At 46.7% G+C, this 21,417-nt stretch overlaps 1 protein-coding gene and 1 non-coding gene across 2 annotated transcripts; both read right to left on the bottom strand.

The window, feature by feature from the left end:
- Window positions 1-2,107: 2,107 nt before the first annotated feature.
- Window positions 2,108-2,178, bottom strand: trnag-gcc (transfer RNA glycine (anticodon GCC)). The gene has a single exon. It is a non-coding gene; the product is annotated as a tRNA-Gly (tRNA).
- Window positions 2,179-4,760: 2,582 nt separating this feature from the next.
- On the bottom strand, window positions 4,761-20,425 carry LOC114770191 (TBC1 domain family member 20). The gene is made up of 8 exons (XM_028963895.1): window positions 20,188-20,425; window positions 19,304-19,489; window positions 19,143-19,223; window positions 18,877-19,063; window positions 18,685-18,786; window positions 15,675-15,816; window positions 13,073-13,257; window positions 4,761-7,075 (listed from the first exon to the last, which is right to left on the bottom strand). The coding sequence occupies exons 1-8, from the start codon at window positions 20,258-20,260 to the stop codon at window positions 6,823-6,825; spliced, it is 1,209 nt and encodes a 402-aa protein (XP_028819728.1). The 5' UTR covers window positions 20,261-20,425; the 3' UTR covers window positions 4,761-6,822.
- Window positions 20,426-21,417: the final 992 nt, after the last annotated feature.

Below are 21,417 nucleotides of genomic sequence, written 5' to 3'. Positions count from 1 at the left end.
CGAGGGGTTTGGGTTCGGGATCTTGCTCTTGCAGTTACAGAGCGGTGTGATGCGTTATGCATTGTAAATTCACCAGATAGAGCCTATTACAGTCAAGGCTAATGAAACCACGCTGATTAGCAATCTCCTGATGCCGCTTCACCATATGCCAGTCTCCTCGCTTTGCCTGACACACACACACACACACACACACACACACACGCTGGGTACACGACGCAGCCGTGTGGCAGCATAACATTTTAAAGGCTACCTGCAGCCGAGGCTAAACATAATCAAACACGTAGCTGTAGCATTTGTTTCTTTTAATGAAGGTAAGAGTTTGTGCGTAATTATTCATCAAACCTGTCGTATCCCAGGAGTCCCGGCACGCTCTCCCGATGTGCTGTCAGTTTACCGTGCAGCTGGAGAGGCGGGCCTGCCCCGCCCCCTCTCCTGGTTGACAGCTGTTGGTCAGTGGCCCTTAATGTCCCATCCCGCTCTCTCCTATTCTGGCGCAGACGTGCCTATTCTGACACGGACCAAATGTGACAGGGTCCTGGCTGTCCTTACAACGTACCCTCAGAGGGACCAGTCGCACACGGTCCGCGCACCGGCAGCACCGACGGGTGAGAACGAACACTCTACAGGCTCTGGTGAGCTCAGGTCACATCGGAACACATGTTTGGCTTCATCCCGAAACACCGGTCCACCACCTGCTCCTGACCCCGGGTTACCCATTCCTGGCTAAGGAGGGTCCCTGCTCCGGCCGTCCGCTCGGACCACGGCCCAGCTCCGCATGTTAATGAGCTGGAAGGCGGCCACCTCCGGGCAGTTAGGTCTGGCCGGTGGGCCGATGGGAAGGAAAGATGTAGCGCGGGGCGATAAATGATAAGGCCAGATTATTAGTCAATTACATCCACCTTACTGGGCATCGGCCCCAGCTGCGCGAGGAGAGGTGCAAAATTCCATTATCGGGCCTCCATAATGGACTTTCTGCCGCGCGCGGGTTCGTCCTTTGGCGTCATATTATCTTCATGAGGACTGTAATGATGCTTACGAGCTGAGGTGGGGGTTGGGAGCGAGCCCCCTACGCTTCTCCAACACTTCTATTCAGATGAGCTCCAGTTCTGCAGCCGTCAGCGTCTCTTTTCCGCCTTGCCACCTTCCCGCTCTCTCTCTCTCTCTCTCTCTCTCTCTCTCTTTGTCTTTCTCACCCCTCCCCTGCGCTGATGGTTATGACAAGATTGTTATTATTGTCATTACTGTGTAGTTGCCTAGCTGGCACTTTTCAGGGGAGTGAATTACAAGGATTGGTTCGGAGGACAACACGGGGAAGAGGGTTGATGTCACTCAGGATAAAGTCTTGTTTTTGCGGCAGATCCTTGGCTCTCTCGGCGCGTGAGATGTCCTCCTGGGATGTCTGATCTTCTTCTGCAGTGATACACAAGCATGCATTTACAGCAAGCGGGACCTGCTGGTCCAAAGGTCGTCTTTTTGACTTTTTAACACCTCTGGATCCGCTGACGTTCCTTCATAGCAGGGAGACCTGGTTTTTAGTCCCAACCCAGGGTTTTGTATGAACATAGTTTGCTCGTTCTTGCCAAGGTTCGTGTCGACCAAGGTTAGTAGATTTTGTTAAATTGGCCCTGGCCGAGGCGTCCTCCCGCACTGCACCCGAAGATTCCTGGGATAGATTCCAGCTTTCCTCGACCCTGACCTGAATAAGCAGGTTTCTGAAACGGATGGAGGGTATTTCCACTCTCTCACTCGCTTTCCATGAGTGCTTATTCCTAATAAGGGTCGCGACTAAAGGACTCCAGGACATTGGGCGGGGACCTCATACCCACAGACAGCCGACAATTCACCTTAAAGGGATAAAGTGAAGTGATTGTCACTTGTGATACACAGCAGCACAGCACACGGTGCACACAGTGAAATTTATCCTCTGCATTTAACCCATCACCCTTGGTGAGCAGTGGGCAGCCATGCCAGGCGCCCGGGGAGCAGTGTGCGGGGATGGTGCTTTGCTCAGTGGCACCTCAGTGGCACCTTGGCGGATCGGGATTCGATCTGATTACAGGACCGCTTCCTTAACCGCTAGGCCACCACTGCCCCAAAACAGCAGAGATGCCTTGGCTGGGGATTGAACCCGGGCCCCCTGCGTGGCAGGCAAGAATTCTACCACTGAACCACCAATGCATTACCTTAGCACGTAAGCCTTCGCTGCTCACCAAGGGTGACGGTAAAAAGCAGAGGACACATTTCATCGTGTCACTGTGTGCTGTGCTGCAGTGTATCACAATGACAATCCACTTTACATCATGACCTTGGAGCTGCAAAGCCACGTCGTACAGTATACGCACCGCATAATGTAAACCTCGCATTGATAAGTTAAACCAGTTTCGGGTTCCGATTGTGACATTTATTTGGATCGGAAGCCAGAATGGCCAAATGCATCACAGCGGCTCGGGAATAAATGCGGCACATTCGACGGCACGATCGCCTCCCTGTGTCTTCTTAATGGCTTCGGTTTGCCACTGAGGTCGCACATTTGGGATGCATCATTGGACAGTTGCAGGTACCCCGGTTGCGTACGTGCTGTGCGTTCCCGAGGCCCTCTCTCCGCTCGCGGCGTTCCGTGTCACTGGTTCGGCGCGGCGGTTTTATGGCTCGTCTTTGGTGTCATACATAAATGCATGCGGCAAAAAAGGCACCCCGGCCCCGAGTCGTACACAACTCCATTCCCTGCGCAGCGACCAGACGCGCCCGCCTCCTCTCGCGGCCCGCCCGTTCTGCGGCTCTGCGGCCAGCGGTCCGGGGTAATCCGGGGCTGGCCCGGTGACAGTCAGCTCGGAAAGCTCATTACAGAGTTTAAGGAGCTCAGGGGCCTAATTAAGGCCAGCTCATTTCCTACCTGTGCGAGGCCGTCATTTTTCATTATTAATTCTTTAGCACTCGCTGACCGACAGCCGGGTCGAGAAGAGGGACGCGCTCGGTCCCGTCAATTAACCCCGGCCACGGCTTTGCCAGGAGAGCTTAGTCCCCCTCGAGGACGTGGGGACGAGGAGGCGGATCTCGGACGTATGAATATTAATCTTCACCTTTGTCATTCAGAGACGCGTCCGGGCCGCTTCCCTTATGGAGGACGGGAGGGTCTGGTACCTCTGAGGGGTCTGCCTCCGGACTCCCTTCGCAGACGACCTTTAACCTTTTCTCACTTCACCTCCTCATTCCTCAACCGCCGCTCCGTCTCGCTCTTTTTCCTCTCTCTCTCTCGAGCTCCTTCTCCAGACCATTCCCAAGAAACTGCCAAGCCAAGATCTCTCCGATAACCCCTTCGGCTTTGTTTGTGCCTGGGAGCATGTAACGTTGCCCAACCAATTAACTTCCCGTCTTCAGCAGCCCGAAATACAGATGGGAGTTCCGCACAGACACAAATAGGCGAACCGCTTTCCCAGAGAGAGGGGGGAAATGCAATTAAAAGATGTTTTAAGCCTCATCTTTCATATTTCGAATACAAAGCGAAAGATGTAAAGACTTCATTGAATTTGGTGGTAGAAGGTTAGGTGCCATATTTATATTTGTAACCGTCTTGATAGAAAAGAAGCCTCGCTGTCTCAACTTTTAAGCATGACACTATGAATAAAACATGGACCTTTCTCCCTCCCTTGTGGGAGCTTCTCTAGCATGGGCCACTGCAGTAGAAAAGTGTGCTTTCCATTACCTGAACCCTATTGAGAGCCGAAATGCAAAAAGGGCTTGCTGTGGTTGTCAGTACCACAGTCATCTTTTTCAACTTCCTGGTGTGCTGCATGGAAAAAAAAAAAACTTTGTTACCTCTAACTACTAAAATCCAGAAGCTACCGCAGTTGCTGTAGTCCACGACCTTCTGACTATAACATGGTCTCAAAGGAATAACAAATGCATCAAAATTACATATTTGTGTATATCTACACGTAGTATATATTTTTTACAGAAATAAATCCTGAAGATATTAGTGATGTGGCCTCAAATCCCCAAGGTTGTGAGTATCAAGACTTGCAGGCTCTCCCCACGTAGGCACGGGTTTCCTCTGGGTTCCCTGGGTTCCTCCCACTGTCCAAAGTCATGTACACTAGGTGTATTGGCAACTCCACGCCCATGTAAGGTCCCCGTCCCAGGATTCTGGATTATTTAAGGCCCTTCCACGGGAGAAAGTGGTTTGTTGTGTCCACACGGTAAAAATCTAATTGTTCTCTGTCTAGTTTTCCTTCGCAGTGTATCAGCTGCAGCACAACCATGACAGCCATGTAATCCGCCATTGTATGACACATTTGGGGGGTACAGGTCAAATTGGAGGATGTGCTAATCCTCAAAAGAGGTGTTTTGTTGCCCACGCAAAAAAAAAAAAAAAAAAAAATTTTGCTTTGGTTCTCCTAAAACGCATTAAATACTTTTTTTGTCTCATTTTCATCCTCTTTATACTTCAGCAATCATTATAAATATGACCTGTGTTACAATCATCCTGGGAATATGGCCTCCACCAATACTTTTATTTGCTGAACTAAAGTATCTTAAATTTGCAAAAGCTCCCAATGCACAAGGCCATAAGTAATGCCGCCAAAAATCCCCCATAGGTTTAGACTGGTGACCTTCCAATAGACCATTTAAAGACAAGTATTTACAGGCTGACTTTATGGAAATACATGAACATTCCTCAAGGTCATGTCTGGTAGATAAAAAAAAAAAAAACGACAAAACAAGTCAAGCATTTATTTCAAGTATTTATTTATTTCCTCACAACTTTGTAACTCAAAGAAATAACCTCTTCTTAACATCAAAAATATTTCAACAGCAATCTGAGACCGGTTTGACAGTATAAATACCTTTCTTAAATCTGACAGCTCGAGTGAGTTAAGGCTGAATCTCAACATCTTGGTTAACATTTCATGTAACATCGGGGTCTAATGACAACTTGAGTTAGATGGAGAATTGAATAATGCAATTTCTTCTATATTAGCATCTCTTCTACAATATTGTTAAAAAAAAAAAAACTCTCAGAACTAGTTGCATTTTCACTGGTCCACACATTAGTATCTAATTAATCACGAGTCTGGAAATGGTGAGACAGACATTACACAGTCAGATCAGCACTCACGATCATAATAGCATCTTGCCCAATTAAATTCCCATGATAATAAGGATGTTTCATGTGGTGATGTATTCAAATATCATCAACTTTAGATCATATTAAAAAAAAAAAAAAAAGGCCACACACATAGACCTATAAGCATGTTACCTGCTATAAGGCTTGGATTTACACTAGCACCAGCAAAGGGAAATAGTGACAGGGCTGGTGTGATTATGTCCAACGTAGGCAAGGAGGATACCTGTCAATCTGTCAAAGGCCTTTTCAAACAGTCCTGTAGCCGCTGCCAGCCGGCCATTAAAAGTTGAGACGATGTCCTCAAAGTGCTCGAGTTGTGGTTTTCTTTCTTTAGAAAAAAGTTGCTCGCACAATTGCCACGTCCTCCGAGGTAAACGGCCAAGCAACAGAAGACTCGGCAGAGAGGAGCGCGACGATGATCAAAAGGCCGGCGTTCGCCCGCAAAACGGTTCCAACTGGAAGGGATTCGCTCCCAGGTGCCAGTAAGACCCGGACTTCGCTTGGCCAGAGAGCCAACATCCTCGCTGTCAAGTTCCTTTCCCCAACTAGGGCATCTGCCAGCGATATTTAAAAAGGCCAATAATCTCCCATAATTACCGCTGAACATCGTTTCGGAGCTCGTCCCCGGATCCTCAGGTTTATCCGGAAGCGGCTATGTTTTTAGGTCTAAAACGACGCGGATCGAACGTGACGGTGCAACGACGGCGGAACTAATCTACTAACTTAACAAGCCAATGGACGTAGTGCAGCATCAGAACACAAGCGAAGGCACCATTCGGGGTTTCGAGAAGCTCTTGACGTCTTCATTTGTCAGAAGGATTTGCACGTGTAAACACGCAGCCGGAACTGTGCCCCGATACTTTGCCAACAGCCGAGGGCGCGAATTAAATTCGCATTAAATAAAGATGGCCTGGGCCTTCCTGGCCTAGCCAGGAGTAATGACGATCCAAGGCGAACGAGAGCGTTTCACCTTCGGCTGGCAGTGGGGACCGACTGAATTACTCAAGGCACGAGTGCAGACAACAGCACAACTCCAATCAGCCTAGCGTTAGCATTCGCGTTGCCGCTGCTTAGGAACACCAACGCCGTGGGTGGAGTCGGATTCGTGCAGACCCCTTTTAACCCCCATCGTGACATTTCGTGCATCGTCAGAACCTGGTCCGTGTTACGTTTACAGAGAGACCACTGGAAGACCTCACGTCCAGCAGAAAGCTCTTAAGTTTCTGCGACCAACCACCTGATGAGAAAGGGAAAAAATATATATATACGTATGCCTTTTAACTTCTAAATCACCTCTAATCCCCCCCCCCCCCCTCAATTGATGGCATTCAGCGAAAAGGGGAAAAAAGGCGGTGTCTCTTTAATAATTTGTGCGCACGGCTGCTGCTGTGAATCAGCCGTCAGTGCGTTTTTTCACTCCCCCCTCATTCAGACATACTGCTGATGGAACAGCACAGAAAAAGTGCTTATCATTACAAAAACCTCATCTACTGCCCTTCATTCCCAATATTAGCTGGAGGATGGGGGGGGGGGGGGGGGGGGGGGGGGTGAGAAAATCCATACGTGAAAAACTTGGCAAATAAATAGGCCACTGAGTTGGCAAACCAGCTATGGCATCCATTATTTTAGTTGATCGAGGGCACCCTTGGATCGCGTTTGAGGATGGGTGACGTTTTATTTTCCTTCTCCTTTCGTTCTTAAAAGAGCTGCAGGAGTACATCTGGCCCCCAGTCGAAGGCCGTCTGGGCCACTGCCAACGCAGCGGCCCCTAGGGTGGCAGAGATGCCCCACACGGCCATCTTGACGAGCTGGTTGGCAGTGGTGGGCTGCGTTGGCACGGCCACAGCCAGCTGGTCATTATGATGTTGTTGTAGCTGCTGACGCAGGACAGAATCAGGTCTTTGGCGTAGGGTGGTCATCTGGAAGTCCTGAAAGGTGCTGATGGCAATGCTACGGGGGGTGGGGGGTGGGGGGGGAAACACACATATATAAAAACAATATTTATTACAATGCTGATGGAAAAACAAAGAGAATTTAATCAGTGGCAAAATATATACGGAACAACTGCAGCATGCTTCATTTAATTCAACCCTAATTTTACATAATTGAGCATTATAACAAGGTATCAGGCGCATGTGTAAAGACTTGACATTGCAACCTCTTGATATGCAAAAAAAATTACAATTTTAATTTAGCAAATCTGACCTTGTCAACACGAAGCCGTGCTTGCCTAATTCTTAAATACAGTCATCGCTATGGTTGCAACTAGTAGTTATTATAGTGGATAATCCACTATTCTGCCAAATGTTTTGAGTAACTGATTGGATGAAATTCTGCTCCACGTTTGGTCTTCAAAGACAGAAAAATTACACACAATCTGAAAGAATAGTTGACTTAATTGTTTTTTTTTTGTTTTTTCTTACATAAACTTACGATAGTTGTCAAGCATAAAAAAACTGACATTAAACTGACATTTAATAAAAATGTGTAGATCGTTTCTGCCATGATATAAATATTTATGGTGACATAAGCAACAAAATGACCAAAAACAACTGTTGTAATAATAATTGATTATAATAAATTGGGTAATTCCAATAATTCCCAGGATTTAAAAGGCCTGCATTTTCAACATGGCCCTTGTCCTACTAGGCATAAAAAAAATAAAAATGACTAACTTCATCATTAATGAGAAAACACCAAACGTGCACTGTGCGAATTAATGGCCTGGAGAGAACCAGGAGGGGAAAATGGTAAAAACCCAACATACAGAGTGCGAGAGAGGTGGATGCCCTCTAGTCCAAACCACGTTTATAAAAGTTTCCCCCCGTAATTTGTCAAGAGAGTCTCTCTCTCTCTCTCTCTCTCTGCCTCTTGCCAGCTGACGGCCAGCCGTCGCTGATTTCCTTCAACAGTTTGGTGAAAAACATCATTAAAAAATCATAAAATATTCACTTCCATTTCATTATAGTCCCTCTGGAAGAATAGCAAACATTGCAAACCATGAAATGCAAATGCATCTCTCTCAGATTATAAAAACCCAACCCAGAAGAGGGGAGAATATATATATATATATATATATATGTGTGTGTAGGTACTGGAGACTCGCGCTGTCTTTTAGATTTTTCTTTTTTAAATAAGACTTTTGATTACCCCCCTTCCCTCTCTCTCCAGCTCTCATTAGGATCCGCCACTAATGCTCCGAAGCTGAAAATAGCTGACAGGTAACAGCAGTGCAATTAACTTTTAAACTTTTGCTTTAACAGCTTAGCACCCGGGAGGCTGGAGATCTTCGGCACACACCGCTCTGTTGCTCAGGCCGGCCCGACTCCTCTAAGTAAACCCTTGCCCTCCCCGAAAAAGCGCCGGCAGAGGCGGCCTGTTCGGCAACGCCGCTCATTTCCATATGACGTCTTAAGAGCATTCCGGAACATTCCTCTACTCTCTGGTGAGGATGAAGCCCCGCGAAGTCCTCCTGACTCACTCGACAATGACGCACAAATCTTCTGCAAAAGCGCTGATGCGCCGTCCTGAACCCCACCGTTCCCCGCCGGCAGGTTAATCCGCATCACCGGCATCACGCGTTCTTGTGCGTTCCGAATTCGGAAGAGGTCACAGCTGCTGGGTGTGGAGTGTGTGAAAACCATGCTTGTGTTTCTTAGTCTAAGTGTGCAGGTGGTCTCAAATGGATGTGTGTGAGTGTGTGTGGTGTGTTACATGTACGCAAGAACGGTTGGTGTCATGAGTGAAAAAAGTGTTCTAACACATAAAAAAAAAAACATAAATCAACAGTATTTTTTGTTTTATGATAATAATGACTGGTAAGTTTGGCCTGACTCCCCGCCCTGAGTGACTGAGTTAATTGGTGATTGACAGCTCAAAAATCCGGCCTTTACTTAAGATCAATAAAGAATCAAAAAGATGAAGGCTTGAACTTTTAACATTTAAAAAAAAAAAGAATCCAAAGTTTGTATGGACCTACTCGGTGGCGATTATGGAGACTAAAATTGAGCCATTTTGAAGAATCCAATACCAGAAAACATTATTACTTCATAGTCCTGTGTATTCAGCTTTATTCCAGAAGGTAAAAATTCCAACACTCGTAAATGAGTAGGTGCATCCAAGCTTTTGGAGTGTAAATGTGTAAAATGTCAGTGGCTGTCCAGCATCACCGCAGGCTTCTCTCTACATGCTGGGAACGGCCCCTTTCGTCCAATCACGTCCCACCTCACTCAATTGACCCGGAGGTGCCAAGCTGACATGGGGGCAGAATCCTCAAGCTTAACGCTGGATCCTTCAGATCTATTTCAATCTTCATCAGCAGAGCACGGATCGCTCCTTCACTCACAGTGCTGATCCATCACGGCATCAAAACGCGTCCCACTGTGTCTCACCAGCAGACACACAGTACTTTTAAAAACTGGGGCATCACTGCAGGACGCTTGCGAAAGAAATACAAATTAAGCAAGACTGTCAGCTTTCTAAAGATCTGAACCTGTGGCCAACCAGGAATGACGTCACATTCCCAATACTTCCCATTACAAACAAGTTGGAAAACCGTGATAACCATTTAAAAATTAAATCACAAAATTTTTCAAAAAAATAAAAAAATAAGATGTCTACAGACATGATCCAAAATGATGATGTATTTCAATACGGCCTTAACCAAACACACAATATTCTGTTACCGAATATGATAAATATTCATTAAGATGATATATATCTACTTCTTAGGCAGCCATTCCAAGTCCACCCACACGCAACACGTGATAAGCTGCTGATTAGATGATCAGATCAACCAAATCTCAGCACAAAAAAAAAAAAAAAAACACTAGTGTGGAATTATAAGATATAGCATTATTATTACAATATTAAATTTTGTTCTTTACACATTATTGACTATTGTACTTTTGTATTATTTGACTTATTTAAGCTAATAAAAGTTTTTGATGGCAGGTGGATCTGATCAGTGTTGAAGATGTTCTATATTACACAGCAGCCAATCAAATGAGAAAAGTTCAAATAAAATAATTCTGCAGTCTCTGCAGCTATATTTAAATATGTTTTTTCAGACAGCAACACAGTCACATCATTTGAGCGTCTTAATACTTTTTTTTTTTTTTTATTAATGTGAAAAAGATTTGCCTCAAATTAAAATGTTTGATTTCAGTTTAGGATGTGCAAACACCGGAGATCCACATTTACATAATGGCCACCGCAGACACTTGACATTTCTGACGCCGGGGCCGGGGGACGAGAGCGCCATTGACTTTCTCGGCCCTGCCGGAGTAACAGGTGCAAATACGGATCGTGGCGGCGTGTTTGCGCAGCGGACTGCTCGTGCTCGACACGGGGCCCTCGGCCGCCTCCGGCCAAGACGGAGGAGGGGGGGGGGGGGGGGGGGGGGGGGTCTCCGCGGGCCGCCCTTCGGCTGCATGTTTTAGTGGAGTTGCAGCCCTCCTCCCGGCACCTGATTCGACGCTCCATGCACTGGTTCCTGGGCGGCCATTTTAATTCTGAGAATTCTTATGATTGATATATATATATTCTTTTTTATGGTTGCGCATGAGGAGAGTTGGGGAGGGGGATAAAATTGCACAGAAGGGATCATATGGTAGTAGTAGCCTAGTGGGTAACACACTCGCCTATGAACCAGAAGACCCGGGTTCGAATCCCACTTACTACCATTGTGTCCCTGAGCAAAACACTTAACCCTAAGTTGCTCCAGGGAGACTGTCCCTGTAACTACTGATTGTAAGTCGCTCTGGATAAGGGCATCTGGTAAATGCTGTAAATGTAAATCATATAAAATTAAACAGAACAGTACAGAATAAGAATGGTCTGTTGTCCTTTTTTGTAATTTTTTTTTTTTTTTTTTTTTTTACATGATTATGGCTGAAATCCAGTATCATAAATGATTAAGACATACAACCAATATTTAGTCGGGGCTGAAAGTTTGAAGGTTCTGCCTTTACAAAACCAAATGACCTTGATCATCAAATTCTTCTTTCTTTTTTTTTGTTTTAACATAAAAACGTGATTACCTCCCCCCATCAAAGTTCCGAGGTTGAGAATTTTTTTTTTTTTTTTTTAACTACGATGTGCAAGCTGCAGAGGGTCTACAGTGCACAGCTGTGCATGTCGGTGAGCTGAGCATGCTCAGTGTTCACAAAGTGTGCCAGTGCCCCCACCTCCCTGCAGCCAGCTTAAAAAAGGAGCCTAAGGTGTTATCACAGTCATCCTCTGCAGCAGCTTGCTGCACACACACAGACACACTACAGGTGGGGACTGCTGCAGTGAGGGCAGAAGAGAGGAAGGAAATATTATAAAATACTTCTTCGTTTGCTCTTTCATACTGCGTGCAAATTTCTTTTTCATTAAAAAAAAAAAAAACACTCCATGTTCAGTGATGGTTTGCAACAGGCAGCCACCCAGAATAAAGCCGAAATGGAATTTATAAACCCCCTGGTAGGGCCCATTCAATACTAAGTGGAATTAAGGAATGAAACCCATATAGAGATGAATAGAGATACAAAGAGAGAGGGAGAGAGAGAGAGAGAGAGCATAATGGTGGGGGTTGTACAGCCAGAGAGTCGCCAGCGTGTTTGAAGAACATTTGGGGGTCAATGGCGTCCGGGGCCTTTACTTCATTCCCCTCGTTTACGACACACGCGCGGGACCGCCAGAACAATGGAGGCAGAGGTCGGAGGTGGGAGTGCCCAGGGAGCGTGCTCACTTCACTGCCGAAAAAACAAGAGAAGAAAAAACGAAGCCCGGGGGTCCCTTTCTGCCCCCAACCCCCCCGAACCCCAACCCAAGTGGGGCCACAGATGCCTGGGAAGGAAGGGGGGGCCTTGATGATTGGTAGTGGGGTTATGCAAAAAAAATCAGACAGGCACATAATTACCCAGAGCCGGGGTTTATTTATTGGATATTGGCCCAACACAAAGAGTCATTAGACGGTCCGTCCAAAACGAATCTATTATATAAAAACATTTTCTGTACATTTCTGAACCATCACATGCTGAAGTTCTGAACGGGCAGATGGTGCAGGACGTGAGCGCCGACTTTGCTCCGTACGAACAGCAAATAAATAAATAAATTAAAGTGTCCGTTGCTAATAATGTCCCGCTGCTAATAACGTCATGAAGAGTCAGGCCTACCTGTGGGAGACGCGGCGTCACCGCGCCCAACCTCCAGCCCTGACGGCGAGTGTTTAGACACGACCGTGGCCTTGCGACGGGGAGAGGTGCGATTTAATATCAGTCACCACGCCGCGGACCCCCCCCCCCCTCTAGAACCACCCCCACCGACACCGCCCACCCTTTCGCCATGTGCTGACTGGAGGAGCTGGAGCTGGGTGAGATTTCTCACTCAACAGCCCCATCTACTGGCCGACAAGACAAAAAATATATTTTAAAATCTGTACTTATGTTCGAGATTTGCTTAACCACTACACCCCCACCCACCCATTAATCCCCCTGTTATGTTGGGAGGAAAATGGACTTATATCTAATAATGTCTTTTTGTTTTTGCCTAAAATTCCTGGATTTTACGTCAGATTCACAATGGAAATGACTTATCTTTCTTAACTAATACCATTACAATTTCATGACCTTCAGTTCTGGTCACTGATGCAGGCAATTTTTGGTGGCAAGTTCATTCAATTTGGTGCTTGTGTGACACGTTGCATGGCAAAAACCATGTTGCCGTGTAGTGCCATTCATGTCTAGTTGTGGATGAATATGAAATGTGCAACACAATGGACGTCAGTTGGTTTTCAACGTAATACGAGGGTAAACCGTGAAGGTCGGCCGAGCTCGAACTTCTACAAAGTACGGCAATGGATCCGTTTCAACATAAACAAAAATGGTGAATATGATATGAGGAGATGCAGTAGTATTAAAACGCCGCTGCGAGCGTTGTGGTGCAGTGGGCGTGGCCGCTCACCTCCGGCGCGACTGCAGCGCAGCCCGCTGGGCCAGGAAGGACGGTGGGAACCGGTTGAAGAGGTCTTGTGCCCGGGTGATGAGCTTCTCGTAGGGCAGGTTCTGCGGGATCTGGGACAGCAGGTGGTGGACCATGGCCATGTCACACTCGCTGTTCTTCACCTCCTTCTCCCGATGCAGGACGATCTGCAAATGCAGAAAAGGTCAAGAGGTTAATTCTGGAATTCCACCTTGCTCTGAACATTTCCATTCATCTACAGACGAGCGCTTCAACTCGACCAGCAGCCACTGCCAAGGTCGGTGGAAGTTTGAAAGTGAGACCCCATCCTTGTGAAGAGCTCCCCCTGGTTTGAGGCCAAGTCCTCCTGAGAGAGCTAAGGCCCCCTGCTTGAGCAACCTAAAGAGGCAGGATGAACTACATTTCCTGGCCGCTTTGTTATCGTGACTTCAAAAGGCCCCGGCCCCCCCTTTGGTTTCCACGCTGTATCGGGTGGGGGATGAGCTTATGGAGAGAGAAGAAAGGGGCCATTTAAAGCAATCTAGCACAAACACGGCCAGTCCTCTCCATAAACCTCTGGTGAGTTCATTAGAGTTGTTTAATTAACTGGTCTAGCTACAACAAAGCGCCCTGGATTCCCGTACGGAGAGAGAAAAAAAAAAAAAAGAGAGGATTGTTTTGTGATGACAAGCCAGCGATCACACAGAAAAAATAAAAACCGGAAACTGGACTTGATTGGAAACAAGTGGACATTTTCCCCGATGCGACGTGATGTGGGAAGGACGCGCGGTAATTGCAGCGGATATCTGACGCAGACGGGTTACAAAAATAAATAAATAAATAAATGAATGAATGAACACAACTATTTTAAAAAAGCGGAGTATCAGTTAGGTGTTCGTGGCGCCGGCCAGAGATTGTCCTGCCCCTGGGACTTTCTGAAAGTCAAGGATCCTTCCTGGGTAGGACACGTCCTTCTGAGGCGAGGCGAGGCAGGGACGAGTTCAGGGCTTTCCGCAAATGCACGGAACCATCTTTATATTTTCTGAAAGACAGAAATGGGGTTCTATTGTAGGATCTGATGTAGCATCTTTGAGGGGATCCACCAACTGGAGGGATGGACACGAAGCTCCTCCAAAAAAAAAAAAAAATCACACCCTCTGATCGCAGCCACTCCTGAAATTTATTTAGGGGATCTCACGATACCATACGCATCAGGGTGGGTGGTAGTAGCCTAGTGGGTAACACACTCGCCTATGAACCAGAAGACCCGGGTTCGAATCCCACTTACTACCATTGTGTCCCTGAGCAAGACACTTAACCCTAAGTTGCTCCAGGGAGACTGTCCCTGTAACTACTGATTGTAAGTCGCTCTGGATAAGGGCGTCTGATAAATGCTGTAAATGTAAATGTAAATGTAAATGCATCACAATGCGTGGGCCACAATATGATAATATCACGATATGTGACAGTGGTGGCCTGGCAGTTAAGGAAGCACCCCTGTAATCAGAAGGTTGCCGGTTTGAATCCCGATCAGTCAAGGTACCACCGAGCAAAGCACCGTCCCCACACACTGCTCCCCGGGCACCTCTCATGGCCGCCCACTGCTTACCAAGGGTGATGGGTTAAACGCAGAGGACACATTTCACTGTGTGCACCGTGTGCTGTGCTGCTGTGTATCATAATGTGACACTCACTTCACTTTTGACTTCTTCTGTGTTACTGTACATATTGCGAAATTCTACAGCTCGCCAAAAATGTAAAAAAAAACAGGCCTGGAATACAAGACGCTGTGATCGGTCTGTCATGTTTTGCAATTTGACTCTGCCTAAAATCCCAAGCAGTAACTCAAGCAGTACCCAGCTTAACAGCGCCACCTACAGGACTGGAGCACCCGGCGAATTAAAATTTGCACACAAAAATCGATATTTGATGCCCCTGTATCGATACAATATCCCCATATAATTTACTGATGTTTTCTAACACACCTAGTGGCGATGTAAGCTTGCTCAGTGGCACGTCAGGGGCAGCGGTGGCCTGGCAGTTAAGGAAGCGGCCCTGTAATCAGAAGGTTGCCGGTTCGAATCCCGATCCGCCAAGGTGCCACTGAGCAAAACACCGTCCCCACACACTGCTCCCCGGGCACCTGTCATGGTTTCCACTGCTCACTCAGGGTGATGGTTAAATGCAGAGGACACATTTCACTGTGTGCTGTGCTGCAGTGTATCATAAGTGATAATTGGTTACCATGGGTGGCGTCTCCCATCCGGACAGAAACGTTGCATCGTGTGGTAAAGGCGACATGCACCCACCCTTGACCCTAACAGAACGCCTACACCCAACACCAGTCCAGTGAATTGACCCCCACCCAACAAATGCGTTTCTATACTCGCTTATTCAGATGTTCCTTTAATTTTCACAACAATGTCAACACTTTATTCTCGCGAGACTGCACAGTGACTCACTAATACACATTAGCAACCCAGGGGTGAGAACAAAGACACACACACACACACACACACTAAATCAAGTACAACCCGGTGCTATTGAGAAAATAACCTATATGAAGAATAGAATATGATGGTCTGGTGGTGAAAGGGGTTCTTACCACTGCAGCAAAATAAATAGCCATGAGGGGATGCGAGGCCAGGAAGAAGTCGTAGAGCCGAAGGACGTGCCGGAAGTCCGACAGGACGTGGCCGTACCAGGTGATGAGCCAGCTGAGGGCGAAAATGGTACCGACCTCGGCCCTGCGGGGGAAAAAAAAAAAAAAAGTTAAACTTTTCAGGACGCTCCAGAGTTCAGGCAAGGACAGGACGCCGACGTTTACTGCTGAGGCCGGCAAAGCTTCGCCCGCGGCCCGCCACAGGACAGGAGCCGGGGCGAAAATGGATACTCGCGAACGGGGAAAAATAGATTCCGCGCGTCGCCTTGAATCAGGACGGCGGCGTCGATGATGTAATTACACAGAGAGAGAGAGAGAGAGAGAGAGAGAGACCCCCTCCGGGCGGGGCATTAACCACGGTCGAGTAAAGTGGCCTTTTCCTCGTCCGAAGGAACGCGGTTCTATTTCGAGAGCGGAGAGGACACAAAAGAGCTGACAAAAAAACAACAAAAAAAAAAGGAGCAGACCCCAAAGCATCTGCGGGAAGCGCAATCTCGTCCGGCGATCAAACTGCATATTACTCAGCGGCGCACAAAAGCAGCCGACCTGCGCTGTTTTCGTCCGAACGGGAGCTAAAAATACACCGGAGCGAAAAAAAAAAAAAAAAAAAAAAAAAAGCCACCGAAGCTTCTGCAAAGGCCACTTAAAAAGATTTTACTGCATTTGAGTACTTCCTGTGCCGCGCCGGCAACCTGCCCGAGCAACACCATTAAACCTGCGGACGGGGCGCTGCGGCGGGGGGGCCGGCCCTCCAGGGACGCCCCGGCGTATCCAATCTTTATCCGGGGCCTCTTATTCTTTACCGGACATTAAAAATAGCCCCCCTTTCACAGCACACGGCGGCGGTGGCCTAGCGGTCGAGGAAGCGGCCCCGTAATCAGAAGGTTGCCGGTTCGAATCCCGATCTGCCAAGGTCCCCACACACTGCCCCCCGGGCGCCTGTCATGGTGCCCACTGCTCACTCAGGGTGATGGGTTAAATGCAGAGGACACGCCCTTATCCAGAGCGACTTACAGTAGTTACAGGGACAGTCCCCCTTCCCCCGGAGACACTCAGGGTTCAGTGTCCTGCTCAGGGACACGATGGTAGTAAGTGGGGTTTGAACCTGGGTCTTCTGCAGCGAGGAGTGCAACGAACGTTAAATAGCAACGAGCACAATAAACGTTACAGCGACGAGCGTCAAAGGTCCCATGAGATGAAAATTTACATTTACGGCATTTACCAGACGCCCTTATCCAGAGCGACTTACCATCAGTAGTTACAGGGACAGTCCCCCCCGGGAGACACTCAGGGTTAAGTGTCCTGCTCAGGGACACAATGGTAATAAGTGGGATTTGAACCTGCGTCTTCTGGTTCACAGGCGAGTGTGTTACCCGCTAGTAGTAGGGTGGACTAGTAGTAGTAGACTCGACGCTCGAGCGTGGCCTGATGGTTCGATTCCCCCCCCAGCATCACGCAGACCACCGACGACAGTAAACGCACCAGGTTGGACGAGGCGTCAAACCAAGAAAAGACGCCTTTTATTTGCTCTACATTTCAAAGCACCGATTCATGCATATATTTATCCGGTCTAGCAGATGGAGGGGGGAGGAACAGACGCTTCCCTTACATATGGAAGAACATGCTCAAGGATCAGTCGTAACAGGGGACGTCAACATGAAGGTATATAAAGAGACAGACGGCGCCGGCTCTGGATTGTTGACAATCAAACGGGAGAATAAAAAGGACAAAGGGAAGAAAGAACGACTCGCTGACAAGTCGCTTTGAAACCGGACCGCTTCTTGCGAGACGGTCCCCCAATTACATTTCACAGCTCACTCTGCTTGTTCGGGCTACGGGGCGAGACGTCGCGCCTTCCTGAGCGCCTCTGGGCTCTCACCGACGTGACGTGGCTGGGACGAATGTCCCGCCGAAGGCTGTGGTTGTACAGGCCCGAGCAATCAATTGGCCGGGTTTTTCTTTTTTTATTATTTATTTATTTATTTGGACTGAAGCAATCGGCCTGGGCGGATGCCGTCCGCCGCTAACTCTAATTCAATTTCTAATTTGTAATTAATCTCCTGCGACAGGGGCAGTGCCCAACTCAACGAGCTATGACGTGTGCCGGAAAAAGCACTCGTGTGCTGCCCCCTTCAGGGCAGAATGGGAACTATCACCCAAGAATTATATATATATATATATATATATAATATGTATAATAAAAAGGCGACCGTCGCTCACATCCCGCAACTTATTGTTTTATACATATTAAACATCTCGGCGCAGTAGTAAATTCAGATGAACGACTTTGCACTGCATACACAGCAGGTATGAATTAAAGAATTGGGGGGGAAAAAGCTGTTTATTGCTCACACTGAACAAACAAAAATTGAGCAACGCATCCTGATAAGCCTATAAGTCTATGACATTGTGTAAAAAAAATTATGTATAAAGTCAAGGAATGTCAGAGGCTTCAGCAGGTTACCAATCAATAGTAATAAAAAAAAAAAAGAGGAGGTAAAAATCTCACATTTCATTAAACTTACAAATCGATTTCCAAATACTTTCTCTCCAAATAATTTCTCTATTTATTGACAGATCAGCAGCTTTGCAGTTTTCTCCACGGGTACTGTGATATGGGTGTGGCTATTTTCGGTTTGGCGTCTGGATGAATTGGTCTTTAATATCTCTGGATTTCATTCCCATCTGGAAACACCAGCATTACGAACAATAAGAACAAATAATTTACGACCATTGCAAATAAGGTGACCTGTATTTATTTTTAATTCGAAATTCAAATGATATTTATTGCAAGTGCTGCATCAGCACAAGGCCAAATCATTTTTACACCTAGTAACGTTCTCATACAAACAAAATGCAGCATCCGATACGTCCGATGGATCTGCTTCATTTGTAAAACTCCAGACTAAACGTTTTCGTATATGGGGTGATCTTTAGCACCCCGCAAACTTACCGCACCATAAAATCGTGCAGCTCTCGGTCGACTTGCTCCAGAATTGGCATCAAGTAGTTCAGAATGTGCTTGGTGCTGTCCATAGTCGGGTCCATAAAATCCCTGTGGGAGGGAAAAGCGGATCAGGAAACGGACCCTCCACCGTATAACGGAGGGGGCGGTTATGTGGTGTTCTGTTATATGAAACCAGACCTTAAGTGGTGATTGGATAGCGTCTCCATGAAAGCAATGGCCTTCCTTTCGCCCACGACCAGCAGGAAGGTGATCGCTATGTCGTGGTAACCCTGGTAGTAGTGAAGCTGGGGGTTCCTCCTCAGCACGTCCAGGATGATGTCAATCAACTGCTCCTGCAGCACCTCCCTCTCATCCACACGCATTCCTGGTTATTAAGCAACATTGAATTTTAAAAAAATATATGACCGGTTTTGCATACGAATCTATAAAACATCAACAAACACCTCTTGGAAAACGTCGCATCGATCTCCTGACGTCAAGAAGGACCTGATTGTAGTCCTTGTGATCTTCTCGAACATCTTTACCTGGTAATAGATGAAAGGAATTCCAAGGAGATTAATTCCGAGCTACCTTCTAATGGGTGCAAACGACGGACGGCGGTTACCAGGCTTGCCGGGCAGGCTGTACGCGTTGACGTTGAGCAGCTTGGGCCACACTTTCCTCCTGACCTCGTCCGTCAGCAGGCCACCCTCGCTCACGGCGGCCTGGCGCAAGGCCTCTGCGTCCACCGGGTCCCTGTTCAGGGCTCGGTGGATGTCCAGCAGCTTCTGCTTCTTCCAGGACACGCGCTCTGTTCGCAATGACATTTAGGGAAATATGTGGTGCATGATATACACCCCCGAGCAGACTAAATCTGCTCGACCCCCGAGCAGACTAAATCAATGGAGCCCGTTCAGACAAGCAGGCCGCATAAAAATAGATATTTCACAGCGTACATACTCCTAAACCACCATAAAAATTACCACGAACAAAGAATATAACCACTGCACAGAGAAGCTTTATTGCTGGCACCACGTATTTCCCGCTGCTTGAAGGGAAGTAATTGGCCAGAATGCGGCTAATTTAGCCAGCATCTATCGGTTCAAATTCAAATTGTATTTGTCACATATGGTATGATATGCAGTGAAATGCTTTAGCGACTGCAACAGACCACAGTATTGCAAATATTGCAAGTATACAATGAACCAATATGCAAATATTACAAACATAACCAAATACTACACTTTTATGTCTTTAAAATAAAACCTGTGCGCGGACCGCAGGAGTTCTAATAAATAGACGCAAAAAATATACGCAGAAATAAACGCATTTTATGCACAATTACTCCCCAAAATGACGTGGTTCTGCGCATGCGCATCAGTCAAGAGAATGGCGTTCTTACAGACATGCTGAAATGTCAGAGCACCCGGGTTTCCTAAATGAATTTAGGTTCGTGGGGCCAACAATACCCCAGAAGAGCCGCAGCGGTTATTAAAGAGGCTGTTTTACCTGCCGACCTCCTCTCGTCTCCGTTCCCGGTCGCCCGGTGCCCATTATGTTGGCGGCTGCGTCCTTTTTTCATCGCCTTTTCGCGCCGGACGTCGTCGATTTCGACTCATCACTTACATGGCTGTTGAGAGACACTTGTGGCGGAAAATAAAATCTGTATGTACGTGTCTTGTGCCTGCCTTATTTCGCGTCAACTGGCTCACGGCGAGCGCCGCGTCATTTACTGAAGCTCCCGATGAGGTCCACAAAGAGGGCGTGTCCTTCCATTTCATTCTTAAACGTTATTGGTTGGTTTCGTGTCATTGAAGGTCACGTGTGTGTTACCGTTACTTTATGGTTGTTGTAGTGTTTTAAGAGTACGGACGCAAATTGATGTTTGAACGTTTATATTGTAAGCCTTTATGCTATTTGGTCTCTTTGTAATTTCTCCAGTGATAATGTAAGACCATCTAATTTATTATTAAATGTACTATATTATATAATTCAGCATTTTTGTTATTTATTAATGTATTTTGTCGTATTGCTATTAAATAATAAAAATATTTTTTATGTTTACATAATTTCTTCTTTTTTTTTTTTTACACAAAGATGGTCCGGGTCATGTTTTCACACTTGGAAAGTGACCAGTGAAAGTGCAGATAACGAATGTTCTTAAAGTTTCAATAAACAACCTGGAGATGTGAAGTGAAACTGAAATACTGTCAGCCTCAGAAGCTGTTGTCTCCAACAGAGTTGCATAAAGTTGCATCAAAACTATGAATGAACACATGTGGAGTTATGTACTTAACAAAAAAATGTGAAATAAGTGAAAACATGTTTTATATTCTAGTTTCTTTGCTCTGATTACTGCTTTGCACACTCTTGGCTTTCTCTCGATGAGCTTCAAGAGGTCGTCACCTGAAATGCTTCTCCAACAGTCTTGAAGGAGTTCCCAGAGGTGTTTAGCACTTGTTGGTCCAGCTCACCCCAAACCATCTCGATTGGGTTCAGGACCGGTGACTGTGGAGTCCAGGTCTCGACTTTTTGTTAAGTACATAACTCCACATGTGTTCATTCATAGTTTTGATGCCTTCAGTGAGAATCTACCAACGTAAATGGTCATGAAAATAAAGAAAATACATTGAATTAGAGAAGGTGCGTCCAAACTTGCGGCCCGTACTGTACGTTCCAAGATAATCTAGCAACATGGCGCACACTTGCTCGCCTCAACCGTGGTTTGACTGTGTGTAG

Source organism: Denticeps clupeoides, chromosome 20 (genome assembly GCF_900700375.1).
Source record: "Denticeps clupeoides chromosome 20, fDenClu1.1, whole genome shotgun sequence".
Taxonomy (NCBI): domain Eukaryota; kingdom Metazoa; phylum Chordata; class Actinopteri; order Clupeiformes; family Denticipitidae; genus Denticeps; species Denticeps clupeoides.
Note: the sequence above shows the minus strand (reverse complement) of the source record. Positions and strands in the feature narration are given on the sequence as shown.